The sequence below is a fragment of the Pollachius pollachius genome, assembly GCF_949987615.1.
Source record: "Pollachius pollachius genome assembly, chromosome: 16".
NCBI lineage: Eukaryota > Metazoa > Chordata > Actinopteri > Gadiformes > Gadidae > Pollachius > Pollachius pollachius.
The window spans coordinates 16,337,550-16,360,430 of NC_136949.1; the positions used below are offsets into that span (position 1 = coordinate 16,337,550).

The 22,881-nt window shown below is 44.7% G+C and overlaps 1 protein-coding gene across 6 annotated transcripts in view; it reads left to right on the forward strand.

Annotated features, from left to right (window-relative positions):
- The window catches only part of adgrg6 (adhesion G protein-coupled receptor G6), an 87,978-nt gene that overhangs the window by 947 nt on the left and 64,150 nt on the right, over nucleotides 1-22,881 (forward strand). For all 6 annotated transcript variants that reach the window (XM_079753829.1, XM_079753831.1, XM_079753832.1 and 3 more), the window contains exon 2: nucleotides 7,704-7,792. In XM_079753829.1, the coding sequence (XP_079609955.1) occupies nucleotides 7,704-7,792 (89 nt within the window). The remainder of the gene's footprint in view (nucleotides 1-7,703; nucleotides 7,793-22,881) is intronic.

Consider the following 22,881-nt stretch of genomic DNA (forward strand, 5'->3'; position numbering starts at 1 on the left):
TTAATGTTCTGCTGAAGAATTATCTGCCAACTCGCTGCCAGGCCGCTACAACAGCCATACTTTCTAATGTGGAACAAAACTTCTAGAAGGAGACAAGTGGACGACTCGTGGTGACGTCACACTTAATCTTGTTGACATGGAGGCAGAAGGGGGGGGGGGGGTCACGTTTAGTGTAATTCACTTCAGGAGTTCATTCTAAAGACGAAAATAATTGGTATTCAACCCTGGGTACTGAAAACCCCTCACAAAACCGCGTCTATTTACCAATCACTTTTATTTCTGACGACATGGAGACAATGTGACAAAATGACAAATTCATCAGTCGTTCATCCAGCGTCTGATAGGCGTACAACATTCCTACAGCGAGAGACCAGCGCCTCTGCTCCCTTGGTCCCAGCAGTAGGACTCATTAAACTACTCCACCGAACACTCAGCGGTCACTCTCTAGTGCTAGTGGGGCGGCGGTGGGTGCGACCGGCCAGCCAGCAGCGTCCAGCAGCTGTCCTGTTCTCTGTTAGCCGCGAATGAAAGAGTTTCCTGTTTTAGATACGCAGACCAGAGGGGCCAAAGATGGCGTCGATCTTTCCCCCATTGTCTTTCCCAGAGAGGGAGCCCGATGTCAACCCTCTCTGGTTTCTGGAAGTCGATGTTGCAGCCTTCTGAAGGCCTTGTTTATCGCAGCTGTTTGAGAGCCAAGCAGACCAATCCAAGAGGAGGGTCAGTCAGGCCTGATACCACACTGTGTATCACGCTCAGACCTGTAGCCGCACTGTGTATCACGCTCAGACCTGTAGCCGCACTGTGTATCACGCTCAGACCTGTAGCCGCACTGTGTATCACGCTCAGACCTGTAGCCGCACTGTGTATCACGCTCAGACCTGTAGCCGCACTGTGTATCACGCTCAGACCTGTAGTCACACTGTGTATCACGCTCAGACCTGTAGCCGCACTGTGTCTTTCACGCTCAGACCTGTAGCCACACTATGTATCACGCTCAGACCTGTAGCCGCACTGTGTATCACGCTCAGGCCTGTAGCTGCACTGTGTATCACGCTCAGACCTGTAGCCGCACTGTGTATCACGCTCAGACCTGTAGCCGCACTGTGTATCACGCTCAGACCTCCCGCCCATTGGGGTTTGCTCTCTAATAGAGACTTGGAATATATTCTGGTCACTGTGATTGTATGGGATCCTTGTTGCCTGGGACTGCTTTTGTCTGTTATGCACGCTGATATAATGCCTTTTCTAAAGTTGACATGAACACTCTTTATAATACAACACCAAATAAAATAAACTTGCCTCGTCAACACTTGCAAGACTATGGTTGATTACAGCAAGGCAAATGGGGAAAGTAGATTATTCGTAGCAACTTCATCCAAATTGAGTACACTGAATTGATGGCCTTTTGGTGATGAAAACATAACCTCTTCCTCTTCCCCTGTATTTCCCTTTTTTCTCTTTCTCTTTCTCTCTCTTCTTCTCCATCTCTCTTTCTTCCTCTCCTCTCTCTCCCTCTCTCCCTGTCTCCCCCCCCTCTCTCTCTCCTTCTCTCCCCCTCTTTGGTATGTCTCCCTCTCTCCCTGTCTCCCCCCCCCCTCTCTCTCCTTCTCTCCCCCTCTTTGCTATGTCTCCCTCTCTCCCTGTCTCCCCCTCTATGCTCTGTCGGTCTCTCCCCCTCTTTCTCTGTATCCCTCTTTCCCTCTCTCCCCCTCTCTCTCTGTCTCTCTCTCTCCCTGTCTCCCCCTCTTTGCGCTGCCGGTCTCTCCCCCTCTTTCTCTGTCTCTCTCTCTTCCTCTCTCCCCCTCTTTGCTCTGTCTCTCTCATGCGTCCTCTCCATATCCCCCCTCTCTGTACTGTAAACTGTCAAAGAGCCAACCGTCACGTCAGAGTAAAGCACGTCTGGACGTCAGCTCCTAAATGTCTGCATATTGCCGCCGGCAGCAGTGGTGCGTCCCGATGTGTGGTGTGTGTGTGTGTGTGTGTGTGTGTGTGAGTGTTTTGGGGCACGGTCAGTAAGGACGATCAGGCAGGCTTCCAGCCCCCCCCCCCCCCCCGCACCCAGATGAATCACCCTCTTTCTTTGGCCGGGCCCCGGGGCCTTGCCTGCTGACCCCCCCTGGGCTCCATTTGTGGTGGCCCTCCATTACCATTCTGCTGGGCAGCGTGCTGGTGGTGCTTCCACAAAGAACCACCGTCTCTTTAATGTCACAAACTGCTTCCATTTGTGTTGATTTCCGACGATGACCGCAACACCAGATATATTTTGTTCTTCTGACGTCTTCTGATTGCTGATTGGCTGATTGGGGTGTCCGTTTACTCTGAGTGTGACAACGCTACAGTGGTTGTTCTAGTTGTGATGAACAGGGAGAGGGAAGTTGCTCTTAATCCTGTGGTTATCAACGTCCTTGTATCACTCTAAATCTCTGTGTCTTTTCCTTCTTCCTGGACAATCACTCTCTCTCTCTCTCTCTCTCTCACTCTCTCTCTCCCCCTCTCGGTCTAATCACTCAGTCTCTCTCTCTCTCTCTCTCTCTCTCTCTCACTCTCTCTCTCCCCCTCTCGGTCTCTGTCCTTGAGGATTCCCTTGTGTCGGCTCATTAACTTTGAGGATTGATAGACAGGCAGATGGCACAGCAACCATCTTGAATTGTCAAGTTCAAAGCTCTTAGCCTAGTTGATAAATAAACTGCTAATGCCTTTGAGTGTAGCTGTCAGTTCCTAGCCGTCATAAGGAATTTAATATATTCTCATAATCACAACCTCTATGTTAGTTGAACGAAAGGTCTGTGTTGTTAATGGCTCATTAACCTGAAGAGGACATGAGTGGTAATACTTCAAACCACACAGTATGTCATCCTTCATTCATCACTCTTGGATTTAACTTGAACTTGAAACTTACAACTTGACCTAGAGATTTGAACATCGCACACAGATATTGTAAGCTTAGTTTTAAACACATGTTTGGAGGTCATGGGGAAATCAAATGTTTTCATTTAGTTTTTATTACAAATGGTTCTGCGTTGACTTCATTGTGTCATCCCTGTGTTTCTATTATAGAAGCGTTTATAGAGTTAAATATTTATACAACATCACATATGGAACACATTTGGCTACAAATTTAAGATTGAAGTGCAAGTACGTTTGGCTTTTGCAATTCTATGGGTTTTCTTTGTTTATGCACAACGAGTGCAGTCCTGTGCACACACACACATGCACACATTGTGACAGGCCTGTGGAGAGTTGTTCAGAGTGATTCTCAGGTTGACACTACATCTGATTTATAACTACAACAGGGCCCGGACGACCATGACTGCATATGGTTCTCAAACCTGCAGTTAACCCATCATAATGTGATAGCTTAATATAACTTTAATAACTAGAATTTCATTCTGAATGTTGCAGATGTCATTGCTGCTGTTAAGACACCACGGTGGCAGTTTCTTAAGAGCGTCCTTGACTGCCGGAACAAGAGAGACTGCAAAAAGTTAACAGCTCTCTCCAATCAGGCAACTTTCCAAAAGCCTTGAATAATGCAGTTATTAACCCCTTTTAAAAAGGCGGTGCCTTGATCCTTCCATCATTAACAACTACAAACTGAGATCAATTTTCCCCTTCATTAGTCGAATCCTAGAGAAATTTTTCCTCCAGCAATTTAATGATTTCTTGGCCTCAATATGCAGTCAAGATTTGGACACCTTCAGAGCATTGACACGGCTTTTATTAAAGTGGTAAATGATATTCATCTTAACACAGATGCTGGCACAATGTCAATATTGAGGCCGTTAGATCTCAGTGCTCACTCAACACTGTTGACCACTCAATGCTTTTGGATGGATTGGAAAACTGGGTTGGGCTTCCAGGCCCAGTCTGAAACTGGTTCAGGTCATATCTATAAGACAGGAAATACTTTGTCTCCATTGGTGATATTAATGCGTAAAATACATTTAACAACTGGATTTAAAAGAATGCATGATAGACATTTGAATAAAATAATAGGTTAACATTTATCATAGTTTAGCAGAAAACGAAGCTGAACATAAAGGTTTTTAACCTTTATCTAAATGTCGTCAGGGTTCGAGCAAGTCTCAGACTTTCAGGAAGTTAATTCCAGCTATGTGATGCATAGTAGCCGAATCCTGCTTTGACTCTTGGCACAGTTAGCTGACTGGTCCAAGTTGATCTTAAAGGTCAGGAGGGTTCCTATAGGGGAAGCATTTCAGTGATATACTTTACCCCTAAACCGTCTAGTAATTTATAGGTTGGCTGCAATATTTTGAAAGCAATCCTATGACATACCGGGAGCCAATGGGATTTGAGGATTGGTGAAATGTGTTCAAATTGTTTGGTAAAACTCTACCAGCTGCATACTGACAAGTTTTTCTCAGTGTCTCAATGTCACTGTTGAAATTAAGATTTGAATTCATAATAACAGCAAGATTTCTGACTTGGCTTTTAAGGAGACAGACTTAAGGTGTAGGCTTATTAGTCTCTCATCCGTGACACCTAAAACAGTTCTCTCAGTTTGGCCTTATTTAGTTCTAGGAAAGCCCATGTAGCCCTTGAGCTGCTCAATACACTGGCACAGGGATCTATTGGACCATAGTCGGTTGGTGATAGGGCTGTATCGATTTTTGTGTTATTCTCATGATAAAGTGTGCATACGTGGGTGTGTGTGGGTGGTATTGTGTGTGGTTGTGTGAGTGGGTGGGTGGGTGGGTGTGTGGTTGTTTGTTTGGGTGTCTGGGTATGTCATGCTTAAGTGATGGATTGGAAGACCAAAAAATAAAATAAGAAAAGATGAAGATGTCAAAACCACGCAGTGTTGTTTCTTGCACAGTGATGGGAATAACGGCCATATAAATAACGGCAGCACTAACAGCCTTACTTTTTTCAGTAATGAGTAATCTATTGATAAATATTTATAGTTTTCTTTTATCACAGACACATATATTGGTATATTTTATTTTCTTTACCTTGACGTGTATCGACGGATATACTTCCGTCTTCATCAGAAGGTCACACGGGTGTATTAGTGGGACGCGTTCTTATCAGCTGATGTTAACGGAGATGTGATCCACCTGTCAGTTTTTTTTGACTGGTGAACCAAACCTCCTGCTGTCAGTCCGCCGCCCCCCAGGACGGCTCTCCAGGTATGGGAGAGCATATATGCTCCCTCATCTCTGTTCATCGCCTTCGGGCTCCACTTCCTTATTTCAATTGCCTCCTTTATCCAACGGTGGTATCGGTTGTTTTCCTGCTTAATGACTGGCATTGTCCCAATCCATGATATGGTTCTCTCTTTTAAAATGGTCCATTATGGCTGATTGGAGGTTTTCTTTCTGGGCCTTTATGCTCTTGTTTGTCTCTGAGCTGTCTCCTTTTCACATTTCTTTTTATGTTCTTTTTTTCGTGCGGTAAAACTCCTTCCTGTCTCCCCAATGTAGGTTTTAATGCATGATTGACATGGTATTTCATATATGGTATTTCATCTCCGTTAACATCAGCTGATAAGAACGCGTCACACTAATACACCCGTGTGACCTTCTGACGAAGACCGAAGTATATCCGTCGAAACATGTCAAGGTAGAGAAAATAACATCTACCAATATATGTGTCTGTGATAAAAGAAAACTATAAATATGTATCTCAAGTGTAGACACAATGAATGCATTTCAACGAGTAATCAAATGGATTACTCTTCCCATCATTAAAACGCCGTTACTGTTGCTTCCTAAAAATGTGGTGCGTTACTATCATTTAAGCAGTTTTATCAACAGACCCAATAGATCTCGCTCTCTCTCTTTACTGTTCTTCAATGGTTAGTGGGTACGAGACAATCCCATTCATGATAACGATTGGCTGAGGTAGAGTAACATGTCACAGTAAACCAATCAGAGGTAGAGTTGGGCGGGTTCTATTTACACACATTCGAAAGCCTGCATAGTCGGACACACAAGTGAGACAACGTGAAACTGGAATGGCGAACCAAAATAATCCCAAAACAGCCGTCTTTAAATGGAAGTAAAGTATAGCCTTTACTTTTCCCTCCAAGAATTTAATGTAACGAGTGTAATCGTGAAATGCACATTATGCCCCGTCTGTGTCAAGTATTTCAAACATCTTTCAACGTTGCATGCTTCCGTGCATCCCATGCTTCTGTGCATGAACATGCCCATGTATTTTGAGTTCCGTTAAAGAGGGGTGGGGTAGGACATGGGGTCCAAATTATTTGACACATTTAAACATTAAAAAATGTAAAATACTTGCGTGTTTGCAAGTATTTCACCAATAACACCCTCCTCTCCTCTCCTCTCCTCTCCTCTCCTCTCCTCTCCTCTCCTCTCTTCTCTTCTCCTCCCCTCCCCTCTCCTCTCCTCTCTTCTCCTCTCCTCCCTTCTCCTCTCCTCTCCTCCACTCCCCTCTCCTCTCCTCCCCTCCCCTCTCCTCTCCTCTCCTCTCCTCTCCTCTCCTCTCCTCTCCTCTCCTCCCCCCTCCTCTCCTCTCCTCTCCTCTCTTCTCCTCTCCTCTCCTCTCCTCTCTTCTCCTCTCCTCCCCCCTCCTCTACACTCTTCAGTCCTCTCCCCTCTTCTTTCCACCTCCCTCCCTTTATAAAACTTGTCTCTGCATCACATCCTTCCTCTTCTCTACCCTCTCTTACTGTAAATATTAATTATATATGTTATACTCAGGTTTGATTTATTCATGAATTCATTCACCCATAGGGATTAATGTGATTGAAGACAAACTGGTTTAACTCTCCCTCACAAAACCAGACCCGTCGTCAATATCATTATGGGATGGACGTGGCGTTCCCTTGGCGCCAGCCTTTTTAATCAGGAACATGCAGACCCAAATGCAAACACACACACACACACACGCACAAAACGAGCAGGATCTCTAGAATCAACCCTTCTGGAAAAGATTATTTTATACAAGTGATCATGGATTATCCCGTTTCTCTCCAGCCCACCCATTTCTATTTTCCTTTCCCTTGCTCTCACCATCTCTCTCCTATCTGTTTCTTATTCTTGCGTTTCGCTGTTTTATTACAGTGTGTCTCTCTTTCCATTACCCCCCCTCTGTCTCTCTCTCTTTCTCTCTCTCTCTCTCTCTCTCTCTCTCTCTCTCTCGCTCTCTCTCTCTCTCTCTATCTCGCTCTCTTGTTTCCCTTCATTAAAAAGAGATCATTCTGTGTGAATGTAGGTGTGTGAGAGCGAGTGTTTATTACAAAGAGATCATTCATTAGTGTGTGTGTGTTGTGTGTGTGTGTGTGTGGTTGTGTGTGCGTGGGTGTCTGAGTGGGTGTGTGTGTGTGTGTGTGTACCTGCGTCCAGGTTCAAAGTTAACTTAATTAACTCTCAGGAGACATAAAGGTAGACCTCTCTCCCTGGTTAACTGGAAAATGAGTGAGCCATAAAATCTATTGTCTTATCCGAACCCACATTCAAACAAGCCCCCAATCAGCCTGTTCGATCTGTCGCGTGTATCACATCTTCCAAACAGTGGTGTTAGTGTCATCCCTCATTATTTTGTAACACATTCTGTTCTTTAACTGACTTTAGTCCCATAAAGCAGGAAGTTATTCTCTGACCCATAGGATCCCCCCTGGCAGTTGTGGGATTCTGGACGTTTTCTTTTTAATGTATTCCCCTGAGGGGGGCTGGGCGGACGGTAAACATCCTGTCGCCATGTGTCCTCTCCAGGGAGTTGTACCCGGGCAGCGGGCGGCGGCGGTGGAGGATCCATCACGTCCTCCCAGTGGCCCTGCTGTGGATCAGCCTGCACAGCCAAGGTAGGACCCCCCCATACCGGCCACCGGCCGCCGCCCCCAGGCGGAGCACTTAGATTAGAACCAGAGGAGATGGAAAGCATCGCGACTAATTGACTTCATTTTAGAGTAAAGGGACGTTAGACAATTCCCACGGCTGAAAATATTACAATAAGAGTGGGAGAAGTCCTTCAAAGCTGCTGACTGTTCTTGGTTTAAGTCTTTGAGAGGAGGAGAACTCACTGCTCAAGCCCTGGAGTAGAATGATGCTCTTTGCTTCAGTAGACTAAATCTGAGAGCTGTATGCCCTCGAGAAATAAAATCCTTAAAAGAAGGCTTCTCTTTACCTTTTCGAAAGAACAAGGAATGTGCAAATACATTTCCTAATGAATAAGTTGATAATAATAATAATTACTGTAGTATTAAGCTAGTCAATGTCTGATATCACCACTATATAAACATAATAACCACCTTCTTCAAGTATGAGATGAATAATTCTATACATCAATGAATTACATTTAATATATTCCAGGGGTACAATAGGGCAGAGTGATCTTGAAAGATGAGACATTGTCTCATATCTTTCAGCAGGCGGGTTTTTTTACTTTGTTCCTCACAGTTTATAAAGAACTGTGAGTTTTGACGAACAGATAAATGAAAAACCAAAGCATTTTTCATCATTGGCGATGCCTGGGCCACAGTAGAATAATAAAAAATGGTTAAGGTGCAGATGTTCACATGCATACACACACGTGCGCACACACGCACACGCACACGCACACGCACACACACTCACACTCACACTCACACTCACACACACTCACACTCACACTGTTTGTTTCAGTGTTAATCTTGGGATGATAAACCAGTCACCTCCTATTCCACACACACACACACACATATGCACACACACTCAGCTGCAAATCATCCATCATTAATTTTCTAATTTGTTTCAGAGTGGTCAGAGGCCGGATAACTATAATGAATGAATAGCATCATAACATAAATAACTAACTATGGGATATTTACAGCCAAGAAAGTGACATTTAGGAACAGTATACTTAATGCTCAAATGAGATATCCACAATCTTTTGCAAAAAGAAAAACAAGAAAAAATATACAAAGTTAATCAATATTTTAATAACTAAATAACATTAAAATGAAAAATAAAAATAAACAACATTTAACCATATGTTTCAATTAACATTTGAAATAAAGAAAAAATGGGCTTAAATGTTTATTCATTTAGATGTAACTGGTTTCCTTGGTGATATTTGTGTCAGCGGTTAGTAGCGTGATGCTATCCAATTTTCTTTCAGTTTCATTCTGTTGTTGTTGTTGTTGTTGTTGTTGTTGTTGTTGTATTACATGCTTTATGTTTGCTTTTTCTCACAAATTGTCATTCATGTGATTCTTCTGTCATCTGAAGTACATCTAGTATCTCCATATTCAGAATTACATTCAAATGTAAGTTAATATATCTTACTTTGGAGTTTAGATTTTGGAAGGTTAACTTTTCTTTAGCATCCGTCAAATTGGGTTTCATTAACTCTATTGAGAGTATTAATGCTTGTTTGAAAATGTCCATAACAAATTGATGTACAATCTCAAATTCTGTTTCTGGAGATATTCGATTTTTATCTCATATTCATGTTGCTTTTAATATTCCATTTTCCCCCATAATCTCTTCCTTCATCACCTTATTTTCAAATCGTATTATTTTTCATTTAAATCATTGTTTTCTTTAAAGCTAGTCAAGTTTCCATTCTGCTGGCCAATATTGGCCTTAACGTTATTTCATGTTCCGTTTTTCTTTTTCATCCCCTCTATTTTGAAACCAATACATGCCACATTTTCCACTATCATATTCATTTCACTTTCTACCCAAACTGTATTTATGTATTAATTAATTTTCCTTGGTTAACAAGCCAACATTGACATGCAATTGTAAACAGATATTCGCTGTGCCCCGATTGGAGATTCCAGTGTTCTTCAAAAAAGTTAGTGCATGTCTGTTTAGAACCCTCAGTTTAAATGTGTGTATAACCACCGGTAGGTGATACTGGGAATCCATACGGTTGATTAGTGAGGGTTTAGTCTAGGTTTAGCATCCAGACTGTCCAGTCCATTTGATGGGCCCAGATTAAATGTCATTGATTCCCTGTTCAAAAATGGCAGATAGCGGGGACAAGATGGTCGACCTTAAACTAAGTGATTCGTGGCTTGGATCAATAAAGAGTTCTCTGAGTCAAAGACGATGAGGTTTTTGATGAGTGTGACTTGTGCTGTGTTTACAAGCTGTCCGGGATGTCACAGCGAGGCAAGGCTAAACAAACGCAGCATGGGACGTTATAAATATGGAGGGGGTCCCCCTTATGGCTCTTGGTGTTGTTTAATGTGTACATCTTAACATTATTAAAGGGGACATATTATGAAAAGAATACCTTCCTTGGATTTGGTGGGTTGTTTCGGCTCTCTGGTGCTCCCACACACATTCAAACTTTGAAAAAAGTCAGTACATGATTTTTTGAGTGAGATATGCATTTCTAAAAAAACCTCGCCTACAGTTACCAACGAGCGATTCAGTTTCAGCGCCCCCTCCTACGTAGGAAGGGGGCACATTTTAATATTACCTCCCACTTCCCCACCCCCCTCCAATCAGAACATTGCTAAGATTTTGAGGACAAGAGGACGAGCGCTGGGCGGAGATGTTTAAGGAGCAGGGATAATCCATACAAAAATAGATAATACTAATTTGTCAGTTTGACTGTCTGGCAGGGAGTCCGGCGGAGCTGCCAGACTGCTGCCGGAGCAGTCCGGCAGCTCAGCTCCGGGAATACTATCCCTTTCTCCTCCATGTCGCAGTTCAATATGGACTTCAGAGAGTCAAGGCCAAAGTTCCTTTCCCCGAATTCTTTTCAACCATGGCCGAGATTACCCCCACTACGAGTCTTTAATTGCTGTGGAAATAAGAGACGTCAGACGCAGTCTTTATAGATTCATATTATCATCTTAGGCGCACATAGCTTTTGGCCGTGATATAATATAATATAAATACCTATATATTATATAATAATAATGTTATTATATTGAATTATATTAAATTATATAATATAGATATAGAGCTCCAGGAGTCCGCAAACGGCAACAATCCCTTCTCCTCCATGCTGTGGTTCAGTCTGACAGCTCGTTGGTCAATGGGCAGCAGCTCATGTGCATAAAAGCAACAGACACCAGAAACAGCGCATTCTGAAGGGACTGAAACAGAGGGGAATAGCGGAAGGCACGATTTTTTTTTCCTAAAAACCATCTCCGGCAAACAGCTTCAAAAACATGTTTCTGGAACTCATATACTATGTTTACTTGTTGGGAAAACACCATAATATGTCTCCTTTAATCTTATTTAATGGCATTATCTTTTCCTGTTTGATAATGATGATAATGATGTCAGTTTGGAGCATGGCCCGCAAAACCACAGACTGAAGCAGCAGTGTAACAACCTGTTTCCTGTTTCTTTAAAAAGATATTCTGCCCAAAGTAAACAGTTTTGCAAAAGTAAACAATGCTAAACTTTACCGACACTTTTTAGCTGTTTACTAGTGATGGCAGGGTTTGTGTTGCCTCCTAATAGCCTAATATGTGCTTACATATCCACAATCCAGCAGTATGATTGGTCGAAACAAACAAAGAGCAAAAGGAAGAGAAATGCTGTGTTAACCCCGAGGTTAGTGTGAAGTAGGCTGTGTTTATGAGTGTCTCTCTGAATGAAGGTGTGTCTGAGAGATTCTGCCGCTAGCATTAAGGAATCCATTCTGCAAATACGGCTCATGATTGTTAATTACTTTAAAAACTTCTCTTCTTATTCCTAAGGCTAATTAGTTGAAATAGTTGGGTGAATATTGAGTGTGTTTTGGTGTGAGTCTTGTGCTAGCCTTGAAAGAGAGAGAGAAACAGCCTGCATTAGAAAGGCTCACTTTGTGTGTCTGACGTGTGTTTGTACGTGTGTGCATCATGTGTTTGTGTGTGTTTGTGTGTCTGTGTTTGTGTGACTGAATACATGTGTATTTGTTCTTAAGGATTCAACTGTGTGTTTGTGTGCGTGTAAGTCTATGTACGTATGTCTGCGTTTGTGTGCGTGTGTGAGGGTAATGTGTTTTCCATACCTCAACACCAGTAGCCTCCAGCCAGTCCCAGTGGTTTCAGTGCACTCGTAAAGTGCCCGTGAATCTGGACCGCAGCAAGCACACACACCTCACACACACTAAACACACACTACACACTCTCTCTCCAAACAAATTAAGTGCCACATACTTATCACCTGCATATCATGTACAAAATACCTACAACAGGATGCCCTTGTTATCTGTGTGTGTGTGTGTGTGTGTGTGTGTGTGTGTGTGTGTGTGTGTGTGTGTGTGTGTGTGTGTGTGTGTGTGTGTGTGTGTGTGTGTGGGCGTGTGTGCGTGTGTCATCAGTGCTGTCATCGTTTTTTGATTATGATTACGTTTATGATTACACACACGTATGAACATGAGTATTAGTCACACAAACATCTTGGTCTTTGCCACTAACTCATTACAGAATTGCACAATGTCTAGCGAGATGGATGAGAGAGAGAGAGAGAGAGAGAGAGAGAGAGAGAGAGAGAGAGAGAGATGGATGGTGATAAGAAAGTTCGATTTTGTGTTTGGACGTTTGATATATTGCTGTTGATTAAAGGGAGGCTCCTCTTATTTCACAACATTAGCCCACACTAATACATAACAACATATGTACACACACACAGGACCACTTGCACATTCACCAACACACACACGCACAAACACACAAACACACACACATTCCACTTCTCTCTCCACCCAGCTCCTCGTATCCTCTCCTCTCTCACCCCCCAAAACTCTCCACTCACTGTTCACAGCGCTGGATTATCTCCTAGTGACAGACAACAGCAGCAGTACGAGGTGAAGAAGGGATGTGTGTGTGTGTGTGTGTGTGTGGGAGGGGTGATGCACACCTGTGCAGACAGGTACAAGAGTCAGGTGGCACCTGGAGAGAAGGGCGTGGTGAAGGTGTCCCTGCTTTGGGGCAGACAACCTTCTCTGGGATGTATGGTGCGATAACATAATATTGAGGTGTATCACGTAGATATATGTGTTTTAGAATGCAGTCCCAGCTCCAGTTGCATTCTGGGTGATGTGGCTCTGGCCTTCATGGTTCTGTTCTATTCCATTCTATTAAATCCCAAAATGTCCTGTCTGGGATTAATTAAGACAGTTAACCTTTTCTTATCAAATTCTCTCTGTTCTATTCCATTCTATTCTTTACTTTTCCATTGCATTTTATTCAGTTTTATTCTATTCTGTTTTCTTTCTGCATTCTTTCAAGTCACTTCTGTCGTGATATTGATATTCTCAGTCAGGGCCCTGCTAGACACAGTTCATAGACTTAATGTACTTGTGTACATTATTCTCCCAGCTAGGTTTGTCAAGTTGAAATCATAAAGGTGTCATTTTTCTTAAGGGATTATAGAGATACTGTATCATAATCTGAAGGGTCATAAAGTGATGGCATTCATGAAGGTATGTATCGAGCTAGGTTAATATTTCCTCTCTCTGGACTGACCAGCTGTGGTCGCTGAGTTCTGATTGGCTGTCATCTCGATGGAAACTCTGTGGTTGTCAGTGAGTGACGACTTTGATGTGCCCCGCCCTCCTCGCTCTATTTCCCCAAGAATGCTGCACAGATGTCTCGCCTCTCCCATGAATACAGACCCTTTCTCTCTCTCTCTCTTACTCTCTCTCTCTCTCTCTCTCTCTCTCTCTCTTCCACATGCATACAGTAACACCTTTCAACCTGTTCATTAGGATGGCGGAGAAGTGAAGGGGAGAGGGCAAAGAGAGGCATGAGGGAGAGATAAAGAAGTTAGAGGAAAGAAGGGAGAGAACAGGGGAGGAGGAGAGGAATGGAAGTGGAGGAATGTTGGAGAAACGCTAGAGAGGACAGCGGGACGAGGGAAAGAGAGAAGGGCAGGAGGATGAAGCCTGAGCGGTCTAAGGGATTGATGTCTGGGAGAGTGACACCGAGAGATGAGGGGGAGAGCGAGAGCGAGAGGAGTAGAGACACAGGGAGACGGAGACAGAGAGAGCGCCACGTAGAGATAGATAGAGAGAGTGAGAGAGACAAACACACACAAGGAGAGAGGTTGAAATGGGGGAAGTGAGTGTCACAGAGACAGAGACGGTGGGAGAGAGAGAGAGAGAGAGAGAGACAAAAATACGAAAGGAGAGCGAGAGAGAAACTGAACGAAAGGGGCAGCATAAAATAGAGTGAGAAGGATAGAAAGAGTGACTAAGTAAGAGAGAGAGGGGGAAAGAGATTGAGAGCAAAGGGCTGGGAGAGAAAATTCTTGTTATTGGTAAAATAAGTATTACTGGTAGATCAGTATCATAGAGTGACTTGGCCTGCAAATGCCAGTACCTTTCTGAAATACACACCTGTTGGGCCTCTACACTCTCTCTCTGCTTGTGTGTGTGTGCTTGTGCCTCTCTCGCTCTCTCTCTCTCTCTCCCTCTCTCTCCCCAGCTCTCACCCTCTCCCCCACTCTCACCCTTTCTGCTTTAGTGAATTTTAAGAGTTTAAAGAGTCTCAAAATACACGATTGAGGAGAATGAGACAATGTGAGGTGATCTTTTAACCTATTGTGGGTACTGGTCACTTGAGGTAGGGGTGAGGAGGGATCTCGTTCTAGAGTCAAACACCCTGGCTAACACACTATCCCAGCCCAGTGTCTGTGTCCCAAAAAGTTTTGCTGGTCACCAAAAGCTTTTTTGTTCTTATAATCGTCATGCCTCAGCCATCCACCATCTTAATTCAGAGCGTTTTAATCCCTGTTACTCAAACAAAGCACTCTGCTGCCACTTCTTCCCCTGACAGCTTCAGAACAGAAGCTCACCCATCTGCTCTCTGTCACTCCTGCCCGTTCCTCCTCAGTTCCTACTCCAGTGGGCATTGCATATAGTCTGGCGACGATTCCTCACAGGACCTTTTCTTTTGTTCCGTGCCCTTTGAAGGAACAAGAATTCAGATTTTCTCTTTGTCTCGTGATGACAATTTGGGTAGCCACTTATTAAAACACGCCGTTCAAACTTTCAAAAAATAGAGAAAGGGCTCCTGAGATTTTCGTTTTGAAACCGAGCCTGGCCCGGGAAGGCGGGGCTATCCTAGGTGGGTGGAGCCTGACGTCTAGGTGAAGTTAGTCTATTGGTCGAGGTCTTCCCAGGTAGTCTGTCTCATGGAACCCAGTGTTCTTTTTTACTTTCAGGTCAAAGGCAGACACTTTGGAGGAACATTTGGTAAATACACGGTGCAAAGCTGCAGACAGGAGGGTGACGGACTGAAGTGGCAGAGATGGAACGTGCCAGAGAGTGGGAGAGAGAGAGTGAGAGAGAGAGACCGAGAGAGAGAGAGAGAGAGAGAGAGAGAGAGAGAGAGAGAGAGAGAGAGAGAGAGAGAGAGAGAGAGAGAGAGAGAGAGAGAGAGAGAGAGAGAGAGAGAGAGAGATAGAGAGGGAGAGATAGAAAGGGAGAGAGAGAGAGAGGGAGAGAGAAATAGGGAGAGAAATGGAAGGAGGAGTCGGTCAAAGAGATATGAAGACTGAAGGAGAAAGACTGAGGGAGAGTGGGGCGGCGTGGCAGAGAGAGGGAAATACGCTGACAGAGAGAGTGTGAGTGAGCGAGCGCAAGAAGCAGTGGCAACAAAGGCTTCTTTTATCTATTCAACAGCTATGTGCTTGTATATTACACTCTTTCATTCCATCTCTCCATCACTCTCACTCTATTCCACCCACAGTTTAGCTCTCTCTCTCTCTCTCTCCCTCTCTCTCTCTCTCTCTCTCTCTATCTCTCTCTCTCTCTCTGTGTCTCTCTCTCCCTCTGTCTCTCTCCCTCACTCTCTCTCCCTCTCTCTCTCTCTCTCTCTCTCTCTGTTGCATGCTGGGAGCGAGTTGTGTGAGTAAGTCAGGAGCGTGTGCGTTTCAATCTCGATTCCTTTTTGTTTGTAATATAACGAGAGTGCACTGGTGATAGTTACTTTAGTTTATTGACACTCGTTTTCTGGGGTGTTTGGGGTTTTGTGCGTGGGGTTGTGCCGACCGGCGTAATCGCCGGTCGGCGTCTGGTGTGGACGCCATGGTAAATGGCGAGTTCGCTCAGCTCACGAGGAAACATGGCATCAAAGTTGGTGCCGGTTTCCCGTGTAGCGTGGAGGACATCGGGCTGGCTGTGGGAGAGGTAGTCGGGCATGGCAGCGTGAAATCAGCCGCTCGTATGAATAGTGCCGTAGTCCTCTTCCTGGACCAGGTGGAGAAGGTGAACCGCGTTGTCGAGACGGGTCTCACGGTGAATGGAATGTTTGTGCAGGTGCTAACGTTGACGCAGCCGGCAACAAAAATAACCTTGTCCAATGTCCCTCCTTTTATTACTGACGAATTTCTCAGTAGAGAGCTATCCAGGCATGGAAAAATCGTCTCACCGATGAAAAAGATCCTGTCTGGGTTTAAGTCTCCTTTGATGAAACACGTTGTGTCTCACCGGAGACACATATATATGATACTTAACAATCGGGATGCGGAGCTCAACCTCCGCTTTCATGTTAAAGTAGATGATTATGACTACGTGATCTTCGCTTCCTCGTCGGTAATGAAATGCTTTGGTTGTGGTGTGGAGGGACACACCGTGAGGGCCTGTCCGGGGCGCGGGGAGCCGGCTCCGCCTGGCCCGGGGAGGGAAGGGGCGACCTCCGCCGCTCCGCCGGTTGGAGCGGGGCTGGGGGGGATCTCTGCGGAGCTCGGTTCCGCTGCCGCGGTTACGCCAACGGAGAGCGTTGCAGTTGCGGGGCCGAGTGCGGTTTTCGGGGGGCCGATCGCCGCACCGCGCACGACAGTCAGCAGGACTGCCGTGTGCGACACTGAGGACGGTGTAGGAGTGCACATTGGTGAGGTGGAGGTGGGTGAGAGTGAGGTGAGTGTGGAAAAACTAACAAAAAAATACAAAAAAATGGAAGTAAAGGGGATGGGTGAGGAAAATATAGAGACAATAAGAAGTGGTGGGGAGAAGAATGTGAAAGAGGTGAGTGAGATCAGCAAGGCACAGGGTAAACCAGCTGAGTTTGAAGTGGGCGAGAGTGAGGTCAGTGGGGAAAAACTAAGTGAAAAACACAAAAAGGTGGGAGAAAATGGGATGGGTGAGGAAACTATAGGGACAATAGGAGGAGGTGGTGGGGAGGAAAATATGAAAGTGGTGGGTGATATCAGCGATTCACTGGGTAAACCAGCTGAATCTGGGGAAACGGTAGAAGGTGAGGCAGGTGAAGCCAGTGAGATGCAGGGGCAAGAAGAGGGCAGCTCATGGGCGGAACGGATAGAAGAAGAGGAGATGATGGTAGAGGAGGAAGCAGCAGAAAGAAGGCCAAAGCCTGCAACAAAACGCAGAGGGAAGGCTAAAAACAAAAGCAGTGATTCAAAGGCAAGCAAGTTGGGGAAAGACAGGCTGACTGGGAAAAAACAGACTGCACAGACAGACAGTGACAGTGGAGAGGAAAGTCTCTCAGATGACAGTGACATCGTGCACATAGAAAAGCTAAGTTGCAGTCAGCAAAAGAAAACATATTCACCGGAGAAAATTAAGTCCTTTCTTCAGGACACCAAAAACGCAAAAGGAGTCAAGCTGGAGGAATATTTCCCAGATATTCCAGCATTTTATGTTTCTGCCAGATTTTACGCTAACAACAGAATTGAATCTGGCATTACAGACCAAGAAATGTACAGACTCAGGAAACTGGTGCTGAAAGCAAGAAGGCAGATGAACAGCAACGAGCATAGAATATCTGATGTGTGTCTTAACTAAGCTAATGGTTCCACTACTCTTATTTTTTTATTCTGTTTTAAATACCTCACTCATGACGGAGCTTTTTAGCATGGGAAGTCTCAATGTCAATGGAGCAAGGGAGACAAAAAAAAGGGCACTCATTTATGAGACTTTTAAAACAAAACAAATTGATGTCCTTTTTCTACAAGAGACCCATAGTTGTGCTCAAAATGAGGTAGATTGGAGAAGGGAATGGGAAGGGGATGTAGTCCTGAGCCACAACACTAGCCTCAGTGGAGGAGTGGGCTTCCTTTTCTCCAGGAGTTTCTCTCCAGTTTCCATGGAGGTCGAGCATGTCATCATGGGGAGGTTGCTTTTAATTAAAGCTCGGTTTGAACAGTTTAATGTGGTTTTTATAAATGTTTATGCTCCAACCAATGGTACAGAGAGGAAGCTGTTTTTAGAAAAAATAACAAATAAATTAAATAGTTGCAACTCAGAGGATTATCTATTCCTGGGTGGGGATTTCAATTGCACGGAAAATGAGACATTAGATCGCAACCATGCAGAGCCACATCCAGCCTCTCAACATGCACTGAGGCAGCTGGTCATTTCTCATGGCCTGGTGGACGTGTGGAGAAGGACGCATGTAGATTGCCGACAGTACACATGGTCCCACCTCAGAGAGAATAGGATCTCCTCAGCTAGACTTGATCGTTTTTATGTTTTTAAGCACCATTTTAACATTCTTAAAATGTGTAAAATTTTTCCCACCGGTTTTAGTGATCATTCCTTGGTTGTATGTCATGTTCTAATTAGAGATTTTAAGCCAAAAAGCGCACATTGGCACTTTAACTCTATTTTAACATTGGACAGAAAGTTTAAGGATGCTTTGAGCTTCTTTTGGGGTGTTTTTAGGCAGACAAAGGGGGATTTTAGTAGTCTTAGGCAATGGTGGGACCATGGAAAGACTCAAATTCAACTTCTATGTCAGCAGCACACCCTCAATGTCTCACAGGACATCACTCGGTCTATGAAGGACTTGGAGACTGTTATAGTGGAGTTGGAAAAGATGAGTGAGTCATCTGGAGAAAGGGGATATATTGAAATCCTCAAAGAAAAAAAGCTAGCTTTAGCTAACCTGCTGGACACCAAAGTACAGGGTGCGTTAGTCAGGTCCCGAGTTCAGAACATCTCTGAGATGGACGCTCCCTCTAGCTTCTTCTTCGGCCTGGAGAGGAAGAATGGACAGAGGCGGGTAATCCACACATTGCTCTCAGACACAGGCCAAGAGCTGACGGAGCCAGGGCAGATAAGAGCGAGAGCTGTTGGTTTTTATTCCTCCCTCTACTCTTCGGAGTATGAGGAGAAGGACACACTGGAGGGGTTCTGCAGTGGGCTACCCCAGGTCTCTATGGCGACCAACTTACAACTAGAGAGGCCTCTGCACATCGAGGAGCTTCTAGCCGCCTTACAGAGCATGCAGGGGCGGAGGGCTCCGGGCATCGACGGTCTGACAGTTGAATTTTATAAAGCGTACTGGGAAATTTTATCTGCAGACTTGTTGGATGTTTTTAATGAGAGCCTGGCCTGCGGCTCCATGCCAATGTCCTGCCGTAGAGCAGTCATCACGCTTCTACCAAAAAAGGGGAATTTGCAGGACATAAAGAACTGGCGGCCTGTGTCTTTGCTTTGTGTGGATTACAAGCTTCTGTCCAAAGCCTTTGCCAACAGGCTGAGGGAAGCTATGGAGCAGTCCATCCATCGGGACCAGACGTACTGTGTGCCCGGCAGGTCCATGGTAGACAATGTCTACCTGATTCGGGACGTCTTGGAGGTCTCTAAGTCCATTGGCATTGATACTGGTTTGATTTCCCTAGACCAGGAGAAGGCATTTGACCGCGTTGAACACAACTTCCTATGGAAAGTTATGGCAAAATTCGGGTTCAGCGCTGGTTTCATAGCCAAGATCAAAGTGTTGTACAATGAAGTTGAGAGTGTGCTGAAATTCAACGGCGGTCTGTGTGCTCCTTTTAGAGTGTGCAGAGGCGTCAGGCAGGGCTGTGCTCTGTCCGGGATGCTCTATGCACTCTCCCTAGAACCCCTCCTCAGTAAAATACGCTCCAACCTACAAGGTCTGGTTTTACCTGGTTTTAGTGAGAATGTTGTCTTATCTGCATACGCTGATGATGTCATTGTTTTTACTAAGAACCAAAGAGATGTGGACATTTTAACAAGGATCATTAGTGACTTTACAGCTACATCGAAAGCGAGGGTTAACTGGAGAAAGAGCGAGGCCCTCGCTGTCGGTGAATGGCGTGGCGGTCTCCCAGTTCTTCCCCAAAATTTGACCTGGAAGAGGGATGGCTTAAAGTACCTTGGTGTCTTTCTTGGGAAGGAAACCATAGCCCAGAAGAACTGGGAGAACGTCACAGAAAAAGTGGAAGGTAAACTTAAAAAATGGAAATGGCTACTGCCGCATATGTCCTATAGAGGTAGAGTTTTGGTTTTAAACAATCTAGTAGCCTCCCAACTGTGGCACCGCCTTGCATGTGTTGACCCTCCCTCAGGCTTATTAGCCCAAATTCAAAGAAAGATGGTGGATTTTTTCTGGGATGGGTTGCACTGGGTGCCACAGGGAGTGCTGTTTTTATCTAGAGAGGAGGGGGGACAAGGCCTCATCCACCTGGCCAGTAGAACAGCCACTTTTAGAATTCAGTTTTTACAAAAGTTTCTGTCTGGTCCGACAGACTTGGTATGGAGGAATGTGGCCAGCTGCATTCTCAGACGTGTAAGTAACCTGGGTCTAGATACTGCTCTGTTTTTAACTGATTCTAAATTCTTAGAATTAAGTGGGTTACCTCCGTTTTATCAGGGTGTTTTTAAGTCATGGGCCCTTTTTAGTCATAAAACGTGTCAAGAAGCTAACTCTCTGCACTGGTTGTTGAAGGAGCCACTAATCCACGGGGCTAGGCTGGACATCACCAACAGTACCACTCCCGGCCTGACGGGGGCACTGTGCAGTTCAGGGACTGTTTGCCTACAGCAGCTGTTCGATGTAGTGGGGCCAGCGCTGGACAATGTTGGGGCCCTGGGCACTCTGCTGGGCCTCCGATCACACCGAGTGGCAGGGAGACTCCTGGAGCTCTGGAGACAGAGACTGTCTATCAAAGAAAAAAGACTTCTGATGGACTACAACCTAGGGAGAGCCACACCAGACCCCGCTGACCCCTTCCCTGATGTCCACCTGAGCCCCGTGGTAGGGGAGCTGACAGGCTCCCTGCTCACTCCCTGTCGCCCAAATAGGCTCTCCGTAAACAGGGCTGATAAAAAGACTCTCTATGCGAACTGTGTGAAAAGCATCAACCGTGCCGGGCTGAGCAACCGCCCCCCCACCGTGTGGACCAACAGGTTAGGGGGCCGCAATGGGCCCGGCCCACAGTGGAAGTTGTTTTATAAACCCCCCCTCAAGAAGCGGACTGCCGACCTCCAGTGGAGAATTTTACATGGCGCCATCGCCTCCAATTCTTTTATTTCTGTTCTTAATCCAGCTGTTTTGAGCATGTGTCCTTTCTGTAATCTCCGTGAGACTGTTTTTCACGTTTTTTCTGAGTGCAAGAGGCTCGCACAGTTTTACACTCTCTTAGCATTGGTTTTTAATTTGTTTGGTGTCAATTTCTCTGAGAAGGTTTTTATCATGGGGGCTGAGTACGAAAAAGAAGGGAAGGACAAGTGGCAATTATTAAATTATCTCTCGGGGGAAGCAAAAATGGCAATCTACATTAGTAGAAAAAACCGTGTGGAAAACAAAGAAGGACAGGATTCACGCACAGTCTGGCTCTGCAACATCAGGGCCAGGCTGTGGCTAGAGTACACATTTTATAAGAATATTGGCGAGGTGGACACTTTTAAAAATCGCTGGTGCTACAAAAACATTGTCTGTTCTGTTGTGGAGGATGACTTGCTGTTTGCACACATGTTTAAAAGATAGGCTATCTCAAACTGAAGAGACACGCACAAATCGCACTTTATTAATGTTCATGTAACATAACTAATATGTAAATAAAGTTGGTTTGTAAAATCTCAAATCTCTCTCTCTCTCGCTCTCTCTCTCTCTCTCTCTCTCTCTCTCTCTCTCTCTCTCTCTCTCTATCTATCTCTCTCCGCCAGTGTTCCCCGACCCAATCTCCATCCCTCTATCCTTTTCTCGACACGTTTTACTGGAGCTGTATACCTGTTGAATGCGTAGAGGTGTACACCTCACCATCTCATGTTAACCTCACCTGTATATGCCTCAACTGTATTGCTCACTTTATTACCTTGCTGTTGATACCCAATACCCACTATAGCTCATCTGTATCACTCACCTCCCCTCCTGTGTATATCACCTGCACACCTGTATAACTCACATCCACCCTATATAGCTTACCTGTAAAGCTCACTTCCACTACTATAAAGATCACTTGTATCCCTGAATAGCTACCTCCAATCCTATATAGCTCACTAGCCCTTTCATACAATCACTGTAAGCTGGAACTTCTCCGGATATTACCCGGAGGGGTTGTTTGTGTGAATGCAAATGTCAAAATCCAGAGAGTTGGAGAGCTGGAGAATTCACCACAAGTGGGCGTGTTGAGGACGTGTTGATGATGTCGGCAGCAGTCAAGCGACTGGTGCCGGACCGAGCACGGAGTGAAGCTACTCCGTACTTTTCTTTTCCTGCCTGTATTCTGCCTTCCAACTTCTTTCTGCCTTCCACTCTTCTGATAATATTGCAGATACGTCGTAATTAATGCAATATTGATATCACTGCAAAAAGAGTCCTCTTTGCCGACTTGAAGCCTCGCAACTTCGACGTGTTGTAAACTAAACACTACTGTATACCTGCATAGCTCATCTGCATAATCCCCTTGTACAGATTCACCAGATTCAGGTATAGGTAACCATCTCCTCGGTTTAATGATAGCAATGACCAACAAGGCCTATGGAGGTTTTTATTAGTCTTTGTTATTTGTAACCTGCAGAAGAAGATTCACAATGTGTGTACCCTGATCCACAAAATGTGGTACTTAAAGGATAAAAGGATATCCACACATCCAATTAAAATCCACAAAAACATTTGTAAGCCTTATTTACAAAGGAAGACAAGAAAAAACAACTTTTGTGTTTAGTGTTTAAGTAGTTTATAAAAAATATATATTTTATGTAAAATATATATATATATAGAAACCTGCAGGCTGTTAAATAAAT